Source organism: Lathamus discolor, chromosome 14, assembly GCF_037157495.1.
Source record: "Lathamus discolor isolate bLatDis1 chromosome 14, bLatDis1.hap1, whole genome shotgun sequence".
Classification (NCBI taxonomy): domain Eukaryota; kingdom Metazoa; phylum Chordata; class Aves; order Psittaciformes; family Psittacidae; genus Lathamus; species Lathamus discolor.
Genome location: NC_088897.1, coordinates 10529956 through 10545751, shown reverse-complemented (window position 1 = coordinate 10545751; position 15796 = coordinate 10529956). Strand labels below are relative to the sequence as shown.

At 43.1% G+C, this 15796-nt stretch overlaps 1 protein-coding gene across 1 annotated transcript in view; it reads right to left on the bottom strand.

The window, feature by feature from the left end:
* Positions 1-4: 4 nt before the first annotated feature.
* Positions 5-15796, bottom strand: part of PITPNA (phosphatidylinositol transfer protein alpha) — a 25110-nt gene continuing 9318 nt past the window's right edge. The window contains exons 3-12 of the mRNA XM_065694746.1: positions 13951-14096; positions 13618-13709; positions 10024-10031; positions 9040-9114; positions 8605-8688; positions 7448-7525; positions 6426-6536; positions 4727-4849; positions 3960-4028; positions 5-2680 (exon numbers count right to left, since the gene is read on the bottom strand). Coding sequence (XP_065550818.1) covers positions 3981-4028; positions 4727-4849; positions 6426-6536; positions 7448-7525; positions 8605-8688; positions 9040-9114; positions 10024-10031; positions 13618-13709; positions 13951-14096 — 765 coding nt within the window. The 3' untranslated portion in view covers positions 5-2680; positions 3960-3980. The remainder of the gene's footprint in view (positions 2681-3959; positions 4029-4726; positions 4850-6425; positions 6537-7447; positions 7526-8604; positions 8689-9039; positions 9115-10023; positions 10032-13617; positions 13710-13950; positions 14097-15796) is intronic.

The window sequence follows — 15796 nt, the reverse complement described above, 5'->3', positions numbered from 1 at the left end:
AAAGCTCTGTCTAGTATTTTATTAGATTTCGTTTCCAATATGCCTGTATTGGAAGATTTAGGAGACAAAAAAAGGCACAAACTCACATTTAAAGAAACAACGAGATAACCTAACCCATCCTACAAAGTGTGTGTTGCCAAAGGAAAGAGCACGATGATGAACCCAGCAGAACGGTGCAGTGGGGATGGACAAACCAGCCCGAGGCGAGGTACCAGGCTCCGGACCCCCAGTGTGGAGCAGAGAGGGGGTCCCCAACCAACCATCACCCTACAATGGACCAACAGCCCAGCAACAACCCCTCATGGAGCCGGCAGGCTGAGGGGTTCCTGCTGAAGCTGACAAAAGACACTCACCACGCATCGAGGTGGGAAGGTCGTGATAGGATTTGTCTATCCCGAGGCTGAGGGATGCTTCCACTTTGGATTAAACTGGAAGGACAGAAAGCAAAGGGGCAGGGAAAGGTGGAAATAACCAAGCTGGAGTTCCTGTGTCTTGCTTTTTTCCCATTTTTCCCCACTAATCAGGAAAGCTTTGTGTAAAAGCTCTCATTCTGAAACCAGAGGATCAGAAAAGGATTGCAGGGTGGAATGTTACAATCTGCTTCCACTGTGATTAGAGTCACCGGCTCAAAAGCCTCTTGGATAACAGGAACTGAAAGAACAAGTGTGTTGTGTTGTATTCCCAGGTTGTCCTCAAGTGTAAGAATCCCTCGAGACGTAACAGACAAACAGGAACGGAAGTCAGTGCATGAATTCTCTGTTAAAAATACTCGCAACTCAAAGAACTACAACTGGGGCCTACTTCTGCAACAGCGAGAGGAGATGCCACAAAACCATCCTGGTCCCAAAGAGCCTCACGGATTAAAATGCAGTTTCTTTTTAAGTATTCTACATGAAATCTGTTTTATTTGTGCCTGGTGAGAGCGCTAAAAACCCCTCAGAGCCCACCCCTGCCCCACAAAGCCACCTGAGGTCACTGAGAGGAGCCTGCCAGAGTTACTGGTACAATTCAGAGCTTATTGCACTTTGACATGAGTAAGGCAAACAGAACGAACTAAAAGTAAAGGGATAAACTGCCCCCTCCCCCAGGAACCAAGCGCCATCCTCTCCCCTCCAGAGCACACCTCGTCTTCCCTCGCTCCGAAAACACTTCGGATCCCTTGTCAGGATCGTGTCAGGATCTCCTGCTTGCAGGAATGTGAAGGGCTGAAGGAGTCAATGCCACAAAGACTCCTCAAAGGTGGTGACAGAGCCACGACTGTGCTTGGCATCGGGTATTTCATGTTAGTGCCGCCAAAGACAGAAGTGGAAAGTAAAGTGATTGCTACTAGGAAAACATAAAGGATAAATCAAACATTGGGCCTTAGGCATAAGCAAGGAAATTGGGTTTTCTTCTCATATGTATTTAATAAAGCAGCATTTCTTTGATTCTGTTCTGCTTATTTGATTGTCTAAAGCTGATATCAACATAAAGATAGTTACAGTAAGTATTGGAAGTTCATTAATAACCGAGCTCTTTACATTAACAGCGTCCTTTGTGATTTATAATAACCAACAGATACCCTAGAAAACAACTGCAGGTCTTTAAAAGCTGCTCTTTTTTAGGGTAAGAAAGGAGATAGTTTAGTCAGTCTTACAATGGGAAGAATATTATTGCTGAGCAGAACCGCCAACCCAGGCATCTGGATGGACTCAGATACCAAGACTTTACTTGTACCCCAGCTTTTGCTACATCCCAATTTGTCTAGGAAATCACATTATTATTATTATGGAGCCAAATTCATTTTAGCTTTGTAAGTTATGGGAAGCTTTAGTAAATAAAGAACCAGGAAGACACTGCAATGTGTGCCAAGCAACTTTCCATAATGATTATGTAGAAGTGACACACGCAGCTGAAGGACAACAGAGCAACAGAGGCCAAAGGGACCATGTGCCCCTAAAGTGGAACTCAACGGTTAAGTGCTGAAGGCCCAAGCACAGGGATGCTGCATGCAGCTTCTGCAGAGCCTTTAATTCATGTGTGCTAAGACAGAACAAAGTAATGCCGTGCAGAAGCCACGGATCACAATTCATCACAGACCAAGAACTATATCTGGCTACTCCTGATTATGTATTTGGATTACATGCCATTAAATTTCTTACCCTGGGAGCAAGGGTCAGAGCATAGCATTTTGTGGAATAGTTCTGCACTCTAAAATACTGACAGTTTCCCTCTCCAAACAGACTATGCAAAGAATGGTGAAGGGCTGGGCAGGAACAAAGGTGGCAGTTTATCCCACTTGGAAAAAAAAAACAACCCAAAAACATAAAAAACAGGGAAAAAAAATAATAAATCTAAGTCACCACATCACAAGACTATTTTAGCTAAAAATGTCACTTGGAAATCAAACAGGGCCACATGGAAATTGGTCTGAACACAATGAAAATAAAGGAGGGAGGAGCCGTAAATACAGCGATCTCTAAGTCACACGTCTCCAAGGAGCTGCCTCCTTCGTACACGTGCTAACGTTGGAGTGCTTAGTACCAGACGGTCTATTTGCTCACAATATTAAGGGGCATCTAGAATTAGCTATGGGAGATTTAAAATCGCCTGCCGGTTGGATAGAGAAAGGCTTGATCCAGAGATGGTCCGTCAGTCAGAGTGTGGATTCCCTGGGCCTTCCTGACGACTGTCTTGCAAACTACGAGAGACAAGAGGAAAACGGTTTAGAAGCACTTGGGAAGAGCAGCTGAACCTTCAGAAAGCAAACGTGGGACACGCTGTCACCAGACAATGGCAACACACCACTGCATCACTACACTTCAGCACTGATCCAGAGCAGAAGTGACAACACAGCCTAAAAGCGACAAACCGAAGTTGTGATTTAAACCATCTCAGAAAGTTCAGAGGCTCTGATACAACCAAACACTCATTTCTCTAAGCAGTGAGCATGAATCAGGAGGGAACTAAAAAGCTTTAAGTTGCATTACGTAAATGATGTGTGTCTATCAGAAGACACTCCTTTGGACACTCCCTCGCCTTGTGTTCCCCACCACCAAACCACCAGCAGATAACAAGAGGACAAGCAGAGGTAAACAGAGAGTCCTTGATGGTGCTATGGCTGTGCCTGATCCCACTCTCTCTCACCATGGCTAGGATGGTGTTTTACTGCCCTGGAAAAGTTATGTCTAGTGACTTGGGTATCTCTACCGAAATGCGCAATCTCTTCTTTCTCCTGCCTTCTTAATTCCCTAATGCTATTTCTGTACAGTATCTAAGAAAAAGTCACCAAACCCAAACTGATGACTCAATTTAACAGAATGAGGTTGAACAATCTCAGCACTGCTCACACATTACCCTCCAGCACACAGCCTAGATTGCATCCTGGGGACTTGGCCAACAAAGGCAAATTCATACGTGCTCTCCAGTGTGACAGTCCCTCCCATGCCAAGTTAACATACTCAGAGGGAAAGAGATGAAAAACAAGGCAATAGCTTTAAAACTGTCATTGCTGCTTTTCCTGTGATGTGCAAATGATGCTCCGGGCCTTGGTCCATTAACTACTGTTAAACAATGCAAGAAATACATTCCAAGCATATCTGCAAAGGAATTTTCTGTTTCCAAATATATTCTAAGTATCTACAGGTCCAGCTTACTCTTTTGGACCTGACAAAAGTTCCCCTGCAAGTCATGGGAAGTAACACATGCATTGCAGAAATAAGAATAGTGGTGAAGACTACAAAATGTTCTAACACATTTCTCTTACACTTTTCCCTCAGGCATTTCTTTAGGATAGCTCTGAAACAAGACAGTAGTCACTCCTCAACCCAGCAGTGAAACAGGCTCACTAAGAGACCACAGTTAATACCAAGATTTGCCTGTCAGAAGCTATGACCAGGGATCATTTCTTACCCAAATACGTATTTTTTTTCTCCTAAATAAAGCAACACAGAGCTTTATCAACCTCTTTTGATACCTACAGTGCACAGGAAGAAGTCATGTTAGTCATCTGCAGCCGACATTCCTTTCACTGGATCTTTTTCTCTCATCTGAAAGAAGAAACATTATTCCAGTGCTGATTCTCACATGATGTTATCTCAGGATTTACTGGTACGGAACAAGTTAAGCTACTTCCTTTATGTAAGCCACCAACTGTATCTGAGCATCCCAAATCAGTGTTTGGGCATACACACGTGCAGGGACCATTTGTTGTTACTAGGATCTGGGACCATTATCCAAAGGGCAGAGTGTACACGAATGAAAAATCCTGAAGCATGAAGGAAGAGAAGGGTGCAGTGCAGGACACAAATCACAGAACAATGTACTCCTTATTACCAAACCCTGTTACACACCCCCAGTACCTGCTCATAGCACTTAAGAGCTAAAAATCCTTTTACTGAACTGCTTTTTTGGAAATTAATGAGGACAAAAATGACCAGCTTTGGGTAAAAGCTAATAGAAGATATTAAAGCAATAAAGGAATCATTGCCACTCATACTCTCATTACCTGTGGTTCAACACATTTACTGGCTCAACAACAAACAGAAGGAGAAGTCCATAATGATTAGAAGGAGATGCCAGCACAACAGAGTCATAGCCAATCACTCAAACCACAAGCAGCATGACCTAAATAGCAGGAGGACAATACACACTATGCTATGACAATGCTGCAGTCTTTCCTCTCTCCACTGTACTGGATAGCAGCAGTGTCTCACCCAACCCACACCTGCCCTGCTTTTCCACTGACCTCATCCAGCTGTCTCTTGGTCTCCTCTTCCATCCTACGGATGTCCTCCATAGTCAGATCAACCCACTTATCCAGCCAGCAAAAGAGCTGCCGATGGAAGTTTGTGAAGAGACGCTTTTCTTGCTGCAAAAGGAGGAGGAGGGAGGAGTAAAACATACAAGGAGCTGACTCAGAGGGCAATTAATATGGATCTAACTGGATTGTAACAATTGTCAGAGATGCGTACACTGAAGCACTGGCTCTCTCGCCCACCTTTCTGTGGCGCTGCCACAATTGGAAACTGGAGCTAGCTCATTTGTATTCCTTTAACAGAATATCTACAGCCTCAAATCCACAGAGAAATGCTTTTTTTCTCCCCCAAGCCTAGACAGAGCATTGAAGGAATTAGTGAATGCTTTAGTAATTTCCTTTGATTTGACAGTAGTGTTCCGACTGAACCAAGCGCTTCAGGTTAGGTTTACTTAAAGCACAATCGTTGGCCTGAAGGTGCAGTAAAAAGGAGGACCAGAATAAAAGTATTTCTTACGATAATCCTTGCTGAAAACTGAAGGTTACCAAATGTAAAGGGTTCGTATGCACTTATCTTGCTTTTTTCTTTTACAGTGACCTAAAAACAAGCCTAAACTTGTTTTCCACACCCAAAATGGGCAGAAACTACTTCAAGTTAGGAGCAATTTACTTCCATTTTATAGGAGATAAGCTAGACAGGATCATTACATTAGACAGGGGTACACAATGCCTCTTGGAGAGATCGCATTAAGGACGGGACACTTCAGCTTTACCAATTACGGTTTCACATCTGTTAACCTGCTCTCATCAAAAGCAGTTCGACTCCTTTGACACAACCGTGTAGCTAAAGAGACACTCAGGAGAAAACGATACAAGACACTGCTTTGTTCAGGGCTTTTGTTACAAGCATTTGAAATCCTGCAGCAGCACAGTCATTCGTCCTTAGGGTTCTCTTTAGGTTATATCACCAGAGAACTGCTTTTGCAGAAGGAGCACTGTACTTCATCAATATTAACCACTGAGCAGTCTCCGTGCTCTGAAGTCATGCGCATTTTATGAACATTGCACCTACCAATTCCCAGGTCCAGCATCCTGCTGCAGTTCATAGGTTAAGAACTCTGCTGCAGAGAAAGCTCTTTTCAGGACACCAATTACTCATGGTTTTAAGTAATAAAGTTTCCCACCATCTGCTTATTTTTTAACACAGGTTTTTCAAGCAGCAGAATAGGAGAGGAAAACATGACTAGAGCTGTAGCACTTGCCAGAAAGATCCTCAGCTGATCAGCACTGGATAACTGAAGCTGTAGGTATCTACCCACGTCTTGCCCCTGACCAAAATAACCCTAGCATACATGCATCATCTCATCATCCACAAATCAACTATCAAATGACCCCAGTTCTCAGGCTGATCTATCAACCACCACCAAACAGCCAGTTTACCTTCATCACCTCCTTACATTAGAGTGAAAATGGTTCAATAGCCAATTTACAGAACAACCAAACTGAATCCAACTTTAACACCTTGCAGTGTATCAGGCAGAGGCCTTCATTGTATTGCCTGTGGTGACATGACTGGGTTTCAAGTTAGTATCACCAAGAAGAATACACTATTAGCAGAAGCTGAAGTGCTAGAGCAGGTGGGAGATGATGCCTCATTTCCACATCTCTCCCCATCAAAGAGCTCACTTACCTTCTGTATAAAGTTCTCGACTTTATTTTGCAGACCCCACCACTTGAACTTGACTGTTACCAGTTTGTAAGCACACATGTATGGACAATCTGTCTGTTTGCCCAGCTCCTTCTGCAAAGACACAGAGACATTCACATCAGGACTTAGGTCAAATGTCTCCAGGAAAGCAGCTCCTTCAGTCATAACCATGAATTCTTTCCACAATTCCTCATACTCATCTTGCATCCTTACACCTTACCTGTTTTTTACTGACAAGTTTTGTCACATCTTTTTGCTCACCCCTTTTCCACGGTATTTAAGATCACGATGAAAATCAATCCTAGTTTCTCCACAGATGGCCTTCCCTCCATTTTGAGGATGGATTATTCCTTCCTCTCCTCTATTCTTTCTTCCACTGAATTAATGTCTTTCAATATCTTCACTCTTAATGCCACAGCAACTTAGTTTGCTTAGAAGTCTTTTGAAAACGTCCCTCCCTAAAACCTTTGCCAATAGATGATATCATCCAAGTCATCCGCATCATTATCAAGCCTTAAAGGAAACTCCACAAGGTTTGCAAGATGGACTTCCCTGCTTCCTTTTACAGGAGCCACATCCTCTTTACAACCTCAGCTTCTAGGTTGACCTGCTAGAGACTTGCACACTCATAGTTCCCCAGATCCCACTCAGGGTCCCTTTTAAAGACTGGCATCATATTTGCCCTTCTAGAGTCCTGAGATTCCAAGGATTTCAGCGAAAGGTTAAACACTGCTGCTCATAACTCTGCTATTTCATCCTTGAATTCTCCTGGGTGAACCCTTGGGCTGAACACCAGACAGCCCTGGTGATTTCTTGGAACTCATTCTGTTTGTACCAAACTCTTCCATTTCCTTTAACTCCAGAACAGATCACCAGCTGAGTCCTGCCTTTCCCTCCACAGAAGTGGATCCTGTGGTTTAGATACCTATCCCTGGCTCCAAGCCCCAGTATCTGTACTTCAGTCATGTAAACTGATACAGCTCCTGATCTCATCCAATACATACCTTCCAGTTGGGACCCAGAGGCCCACGTCCAGTCTTGACAGATTTAAATTTTGCTGGATCTTCCTCTGCCTTGTAATCCTATTGGACAGACACAGGAGATTAACCACAAATTATCCCACTCTTACCCAGCTGCTCACCACCACAAAGGATTTATGTTTCTGATGGGCAAAGACTAACCTCTAACTGCCTTCTCAAGAGCTACTGTTTTCAGACTTCAACATTAGGTCAGGCACTCTTCAAGGAAACATATTTCTCCCCCCTGTGCTGTGTCCTAGACCTATATGAAGAAGTGGTAACAAACTGATATGACCTTTGTAAGGACTCCTTTGGGGTAAATCTATCAGAAGATGTGTAAACCTTCAGGATAGGCTTCCTATAACCACTCATTCTTTGGCAGCTAAATACTGCTGCTGCAGAAAATAGCTATGTTTTCTGGAGCTGTGATAGCTTGGATTTTTCATAGCACTACATCAGTATGATGCTCACATACTGCACACTAGGAGACAAGTACAGACAAGCTCATAGCACCACCAAAAAGAAAGAGGCATCAGTTATGCCCGCTATTGCACAGGAAATAATTCGCAGCATTCCCCTCCTGCATTTGGGGTATGTACTCTACTTATACCCCTAATTCACTCAAAATTAAACCAAACTCAAATCATCATCAGTTTAGTGCCAAAAGTGATCAATTTGTAGCACCTTCTTCACAAGTCTTCTGTTCCAGGTGTATTTTCCTTGACCAGTACAGAAACATCCCTTAGTTTCTTGCAGTAAATGGGGTGACTCTTAGAAACCAGGATTAGCTACATGAAGTCAAGACACACTTGTGAAGCCAGGGCTCAGTTTCAAAAAGGAGGCAGTTTAAAAATGACCCTGTATGGAAAGGGCAGTGCCATTCCTTGCTATTCAAGCATTATAATCAGCTGCAGTGCTGTAGAACTCCATACGTACACTGTTTTACAGAGAGCATTAACATAGCTTTCAGAATAGCTCTTCCTCTAGCTTACTTAAACACATTTAAGGAACACTTTTCCTCCTCTTTCCATCCTCTCATTTGTCCTGTTACCTGTGACCACCCCAGAGAACACAGTGTGTACATTATCTCTCTTTTAGCACAAGGCCGCCCACACTAGGGAGCTCTTACCCACCTACCATACCTTGGGAAGTACTTGACTCCGATCAGCAATGTCTATATAAATAGCTTCTACACTCTTCCATACATCTGGCTCCAGTTTATGAACCTGCAGTGAAAGCACAAGACTAATGTAAATGATTTCACCAGAGAACAATCCCATTCTAAGATCATAAACCCCAGATGGAGATGCAGACACCCAGTATTCCCTGTCCACGTACAGAGAGGACACTGTGGTAAACACACAACCTTCTAGAGAAGCAGAGGTGCTCACACACAGCAAGTGCTTGGGGGGCAGTTTTGTGCAGCAGATATGAGAAGCCAGCAGGAGAGAGTCTCTGCCCTGGTAGCACAATAACACAGCAAACAGACAGCTCCACACAGCAACTATCTAATCTAGCACGGAGAGCAGCACTGTGACATTAAAGAGATGAATAAAACACACAACACAAGTACTTACATTCTCTTGTGTTCCAAGATCTGATATATGCCAGGTTTCGATTTTGATCAGGAAGTCATCCTTCATATACTCATTCTGTCATCAAAATAAAGCTTCCTGTTATTCTTTGGATATTTAACTCATCTTCCATTAGCTAGATAGGCAGTAGGAAAATCAACTCCAAGAATTATACTTGACTGGGGTTTGATTTAGGGAACTTGAGAATTATCTGTAAATGCATCATTGCTTTTAGCAAAACTGTCTGATCACTAAACACAGAAGATCAAACAAACCCGAAGTCATTTACTTTAAAAACCAGAAGTTCCATTGCTGTAGGAAAACATTTGGGGTTTATAAGTAGCTTTCTCTGTAAAGGACAGGATCTGCCACTTCACTGAGAGTTTAGAAGGGGTAACATAAGTTAACTAGGCAGAAATTGTCTTTTCAAAGAGATTATTGATCCAACACCGAGTACATATTTGTATATAACTCTTCCAATGAAGAGTATTAAACTGATGTGTTGAGAGCTTTTGCCACTGGAAAGGGAAGGGACAAGAAGCACAGTAAGCAAAACCACTTTCCATTTATCATTATTACTGTGAGTAGAAAAGGACTTCCAAAGGTAACCCTATCCACCCTCAAGGGAGCAGAAACAAAAGCACAAGCCAGCGAAACACTTGGCATGTAAAAAGGAAATATCAAATTCAGAAGAAGGTTATTAAAAGGGATGTAATGGTATGAGCTAACTTTCTTTGAATCCTTTATCTAGGCAATGGTACATTCCCATTTGTGAAGCTAAGCATGGCTGCAATCAAGATCTCTGTCCCTAGTTACAAACTGTTTGTGGCTGTGCCACAGTTGGTAAAGGCGTTTAATCTACATCACCTTACAATGACAAAAGCTAAAGGGCCTTTAGCTCAAGATAAAGACCTTCTCCTACTTAGAACACTTCATTTCAGACGTTACATATGCTTCCATAGAGCATCAGTAAAAATCAATACTTACTGTAATAACTGGTCCAAGAAATCAACACATGGAAAGAAAAAGATACAGTACTTTAGTGCAAAAAGAATGTACAGCAACCATTGCCCTCCTCCCACTACCAGCAAACCACGGACAACTTCAGCTTCCCAGGGAGCTGCTGAGACCACTCTACAAGTCAATAAAGCCCAGAGAACTTCACCCCCTTCTCCTCTGGAACTCCTCAGACTTGGAGAAACCCAGAGGAGCAGCAGTTAATTATGTACTGCCCCTTCTGCTCCCTGGCCTCCAGCCAGCTGGATGGGAAGATGGAATAAGTATGTCCAGCTGATGGGATATTACCAATCCTTTCTCAGCTTGCAGATAAGAAACCTCTCCGTGGTTCTGAGGCAAGCACATGCTGGGTTTCAGGCCAGTGCAGACCTCATCACTGCTGCCTGCAGTAACTAGAGCCTCTGCATCTCTACTGCTCCTGGTAACCGAACTCCCTGGATAGTAAGGCTCAATTATTCAACACAGAAAAGCAATTTAAGATCTTGTAACAGTCAGCATCTGCTCTACCTGAGCCATCAGAGCACGTTAGCAATTCTACTCGAGAATAAGGGTGTCTGAAGCTTTGCTGCTTTGTTCTGAAGTTTCACAAGGGCTTTACTAAGAAGGACTTCTGGTTTAAGGGCACTATAACAACTTGTGAGTTTCCAACCCAAGATCACGTAGACAGAACCACCTCGCACCACCTACCATGCACATCCAGCTACCTTAATTCCCTGCTGCTGGGCCTTGGAGTGACCTAAACCTTTAACAATTTGAAATGTGCTTTTTACAGCAATTTAAATGAAGAAGGCTTCATTATTTAGCCTGACATGCTGGGGTGGAGGGAGAGAACAAGCAGAGCTGAGGCTCATCTTTAAAAGGCTGAATTTGATCTCAAAGAACACTTCATTATTTCTCCAAGAAAGAGGGTTTTTTCCTGCTAGTCCTAACAAAACCCAATAGTAATCATAAGCCAGAGTCTTCCCACCTTCCCATGCCTCTGTGCCATGACTATGCAGCTGCCTTAAAACAGGTTCCTTCACCTTCCTAATCTCTGTGGGGAAGACACCTCATTTGCAAAGCAAACAAACAAATCCCTTCTATTAAAACTCAGATGCTCAGCTTTTTACAAACCAGAGCCTGCATTGAGGCACTGCAGCAGCAACTCCTACACTTTTCAGCTGCAGTTCTAACTCCTCAATTGCCTGACATCTGGCCACAGGCCATGCTGACACTCAGCAGAGCGGAGCACACTTTCAATTGCTTTTCTACCAACATTTAAGAAACATTAATATTTAAGTCAGACCGCAGAAAGAGAACCAAGAACACTCCTTGGCACCAGCCCACAGTTCTAACTATTAGGCAGCCCTCACTTCATTTCTACTGGAGAAGTTGTAAATGCATATGACAACAGTCTCATTTACAGTTCATGCTCTCAAAGGAGCTAAGCAAGGATTCCATTCACAGCACAGAAAAAACCCATACTACTGCACATGTGTGCAGAACTGCAGAGAGGTATAAGCTAGGCATTTACATTCCCTCAACCTGCGATACTTATCATGGAATCATAGAATGGTTTGGGTTGGAAAGGACTTTGAGATCATCCAATTCCAACCCCCCTGCCATGGATCACTCTAGATCATGTCACCCAAGATTCTGCCCAACCTGGCCTTGAACACTGCCAGAGATGGAGCAACATCCTTCTTTGATAATGGTATATGATATGCATATTAAAGTAATGATTGAGCTTTCCAGAGGAGGTATAAGGAAATGTAAGGATGATCTCATCTAATGAAAAAATACATACCATGAGGCACAATTAACTAGAAGTATGGCTTTATTCAAGTTTAAAAGGCTCCGTATAGTAGCTGATGTGCTGATGTGCTCCAGAGAGCAGCACGCTAATTCACCTTGGCCCAGGATGGCACAGGCACAAGTACCACTAACCCCTAACACAGCCAAATCAGGTTTAGTTCTTGCTGCGTCCCTGGCTCTTAGATTTCAAACTCTGGCATGGCTCTCAGCCCTCTCACTACTTGGTGTAAGCCAGCCCGGCACGATCAAAGATTCACATGAGGCCATCTAAGTCTTCTCACATAGGACCGAAATACCCAAAGTAAAATGATAATGTACAAGCAGCCTACACCACACACGGGTTCCTCCCTCCTGCCCAGTGCGAACAAGTGAAGGTTGCAGCAGCTTCTTGGAGCTTTTCTTGATTCATGTCAGGTTGGCAGATTCTCTAAACAGATTTGTCAGCCTCCGCAGAAAAACTGCCTTCTGCTCCAGCCCCCACAAACCAGCACTTTATCTCATCTCATAGCGGTGTTTATTACAGTTGAGGATTTCTTTTGTTGGGTGTTATTAGCATTTCTAGCATACCAAAACCTGAAACATCTTTGACTGTGTTGGAAAGTCTTGTACTTGATTTTAGTATCACTTTTAAGTAGAGTTTTAGCAGCGTCTAACTGGGGGATACGCAGAAGAGTGACAACACAAGCTAACCCCGTACCTTTGTTTCAGAGAAGAAAAAGAGGAGGAGGAGGAAGAGATAGGTAAAGCATCACACCTAACAAAACCTACTAGAATCAACTTAGTTTGATCTGTTTCCACAACTTCAAGCATTAATGAAAGAACTATTTGCGTTTAAAGCAGTTCACTGTACTTAACATGGGAATAAACCAGATATCTACTGGCTAAATTAAGCAATATGCAGCAAGGAAACTGCATAAAAATGGGAAAGCCCATGGCAGGGGGGCTAAATAAGCTTAAGGTCCTTTCCAACCCTATCTATTCTGTGATGCTATGAATTCATGCTGTTTCAGCATCTTGCATTATGTGGCACATTAGAAACTTACTCTGCAGTTGATGATGAATTTTGTATTTGAAATACCCATTCCACTACGCTGCCACTGAAGTAACGTTATCCTCCCCCACCGCAAAGCTTTTTCCTTCTTTTAAAAGACTTCATTTAAAATCCTCTCAAATAAATGGTTGAAAAAATACGTTTTTTCTCTCTCGAGTTTCAAGGCCAGTTGGGATTTTTAAGTTTACAGTTCCCATAGCAACAGTGCCACTACCAAACGGCAGAAAATGTATCCTTCAGATACACAAACAGCATAAAGCACAGCCAGAAACACTACGTGAGTTTGGAGGCAAAGTCAAATCTGCAGTTCCTACAGCAACAAAGACCAGAAAAACAATAGTGGTTAAACATAGAAAGGTTTAGGGTGGAAAGGACCTGAAGATCATCTAGTTCCAACCCCCTCCATCATGGCTGGTAACTTCTGTGAGGGTTCAGTGTAATACATCTGTTCCTTTTAGTAGGACTAACATCTGTTTCTTGGTATGTTCTTTCCCATTGTCATTCAGCAGCACACGAGACAAGGACATTTCTTTTAAGTCCACAGCACTGTATTTTGCTTCTCCTGACCACAGAAAGGGCTTAGAAAACAGAAATCCAAGATTTAAGAGCTGAAAACAGCTTCTATATTGGTTGTCTCCTTCCTTATCCCCTCCTACCCTCTCCTCCACCCCCAAAACCCCAACAAGCCAGCAATGCACAGTCCTTCCCCACGCACTCACCGGTTCTGCAGTAGGGATAAGCATTCCATGCTTTTTCATGTATATTCAGAGCTCCTTCAGGGGCCAGCATTCTCACAAATGTTGGCACTTTGCTGCAGAATTTGGGAACAGGAAGAAAGGCACTGATAAGAACTACAGGTAACAGGCGCACCAGTGATGCTCACTTCCAACTGTACCAATGCCAGCTGCTATTACACTCCTGTCTTACCTCGATGTCTTTTAGCTGTCACATAATCCATGTTTTACGGTCACTGCAACCCTATTGTATTTTCCTTCCTTGAGGCTCCTGCCTCAAGAGCCTTTCCTGATTCCCGGAATGAAGTGTTTTCATACCTCTGTAAGTGGTAGATCTTGTGTGTGTACTGCCCACGCTCTCCATCTCTCTCATAGGGTTCGTTCACCAGGACCTCCACTCCTTCACCTCCACCGGTTTCATTTTTGCTGGCTTCTGCCACAGAATACAGCTGTCCCACTTGATACTAAAGAAGTGAGAGACACATTATAGTGAAAGCCATAATTTAGCAGAAGTAATAACTTTACCAGAAGCAGCCAAGGATAAATTTATCATCTGGGGAGAAGGCAGAGAAAGGGACATCCACTTGTGTGTCCAGATAAGCAGCTCTTTCAATTTCATTTTGATATAACGGTAGTTAGGAGGAAAGCACTGCCAATAGAAGAGTTACCTTTAACCCTTCAATCCCAAGCTCCAAACCAACACAACTTGAGAAGAAAGTAAAACAGATTAAAGGTGTGTCAGGACAACACTTAAACACAGATGGCCTCAGGCATACTGTAGAAGAATCCATTGTTTTCCACTCTTTTTGGCACACAGGAGCATCAATTGTTCAGCTCAAATGGAGAATAACGCACTGCCAGTCCTAAGTTAAAAGGCATAAAGTACTTTACCCAGGAGAGCCCCAGAGAACTTCACATGAAGTTCCTTTGACAATATGGTAGGGGGAAAGGAAGTGCAGGACTGCAGGAGGGAGACAGAACACAAAGGGTACTTGCACCACCTTTTAAATGCTTTGAGAAACATACCTGTTAGATGTGCACAGCTTAGGAGCACAGTAGAGCCAAAGATGAGTGCAGTTGAAAACAACAAAGTATGAAGCTTGAAGTAAGGAGGGTATTTGCAGCCGGGAGTTTTCCAATTAAATGCTGCTACATTTTAAGGCTGAATAGACTGAAATTACCCTTCTCAGCCTTTACTACAAGGCCTACTACCACACCGGCATGCTTAAACATCTCTTGCCAAACTTGACACTATGATCAGATCAGGTCATTTCTCCCCAGTGAACACCCATTTCTCTTCTGCACCTACGTCAAACTCTGTTCTGTTAGGTCCTCTGCAACCAAGCCTTTTCTTCCTTCCCAACTGCCTTTATCCATCCCTAAATGCTGTTTTAACTCCACATAACTAAACCCATTCTGAAAGCTCTCTCTAATGAAATAACCAACAAAAGCCCCAGATGAGCAGCTGATCCATGCCGGCACTGCTCCCCCTATTATTTTTGGGTTGGGTTGGGGTTTTTCTGTATCAGACTTCCTCTTAAACCACGAGCATTAAACCACTGACAGGGAGAGCACAGAATTTCAACATTCCATAAAATTCTTACCGAAAGATCATTTTTCACTCCCTGGGCAGCAACGTTTCACTCAAACTACTTGATACTACACCATCTCCTTCATTAGAAGCATGCCCAAATGTTTCACAGGAAACAGAAGAGGAAAAATCACAAACACAAGCAAAAGAGAATATTCTTTTCCATAGAAGATGTAAAGACTAAAACAATCTTGCCTCCGGCAGCAGAAAAAGGGGATGCAAAGCTCAAAAGAAACATGATCAAATGAAGAAAATTCATGCAGGTGTCTTTGAGGTGAAGTTAGATGAGCAGACAAGGTTTGAGGATGAAGAAGTTAAACACTAAGTCAAAAGGAAGTGTTCCAACTTAACAGAGTTAAGCCTTCAGAACTGAAAGTGAGCAAGACAGCAACCGTTGCCAAAGGCAGTACAGAGAGGCAGTCTGGAAGGGTAATGCACAAAGTGTTAGGCATCAGAAGTGCAATGACATAAAACCCCCACCAAACCCTCCAAAAACCTCCGAAACATAACTACAAAGCAATGGAACACTGCTTAGGCCTTCTTCCTTTTCCCCAGCATAGGATCAGGAATAGC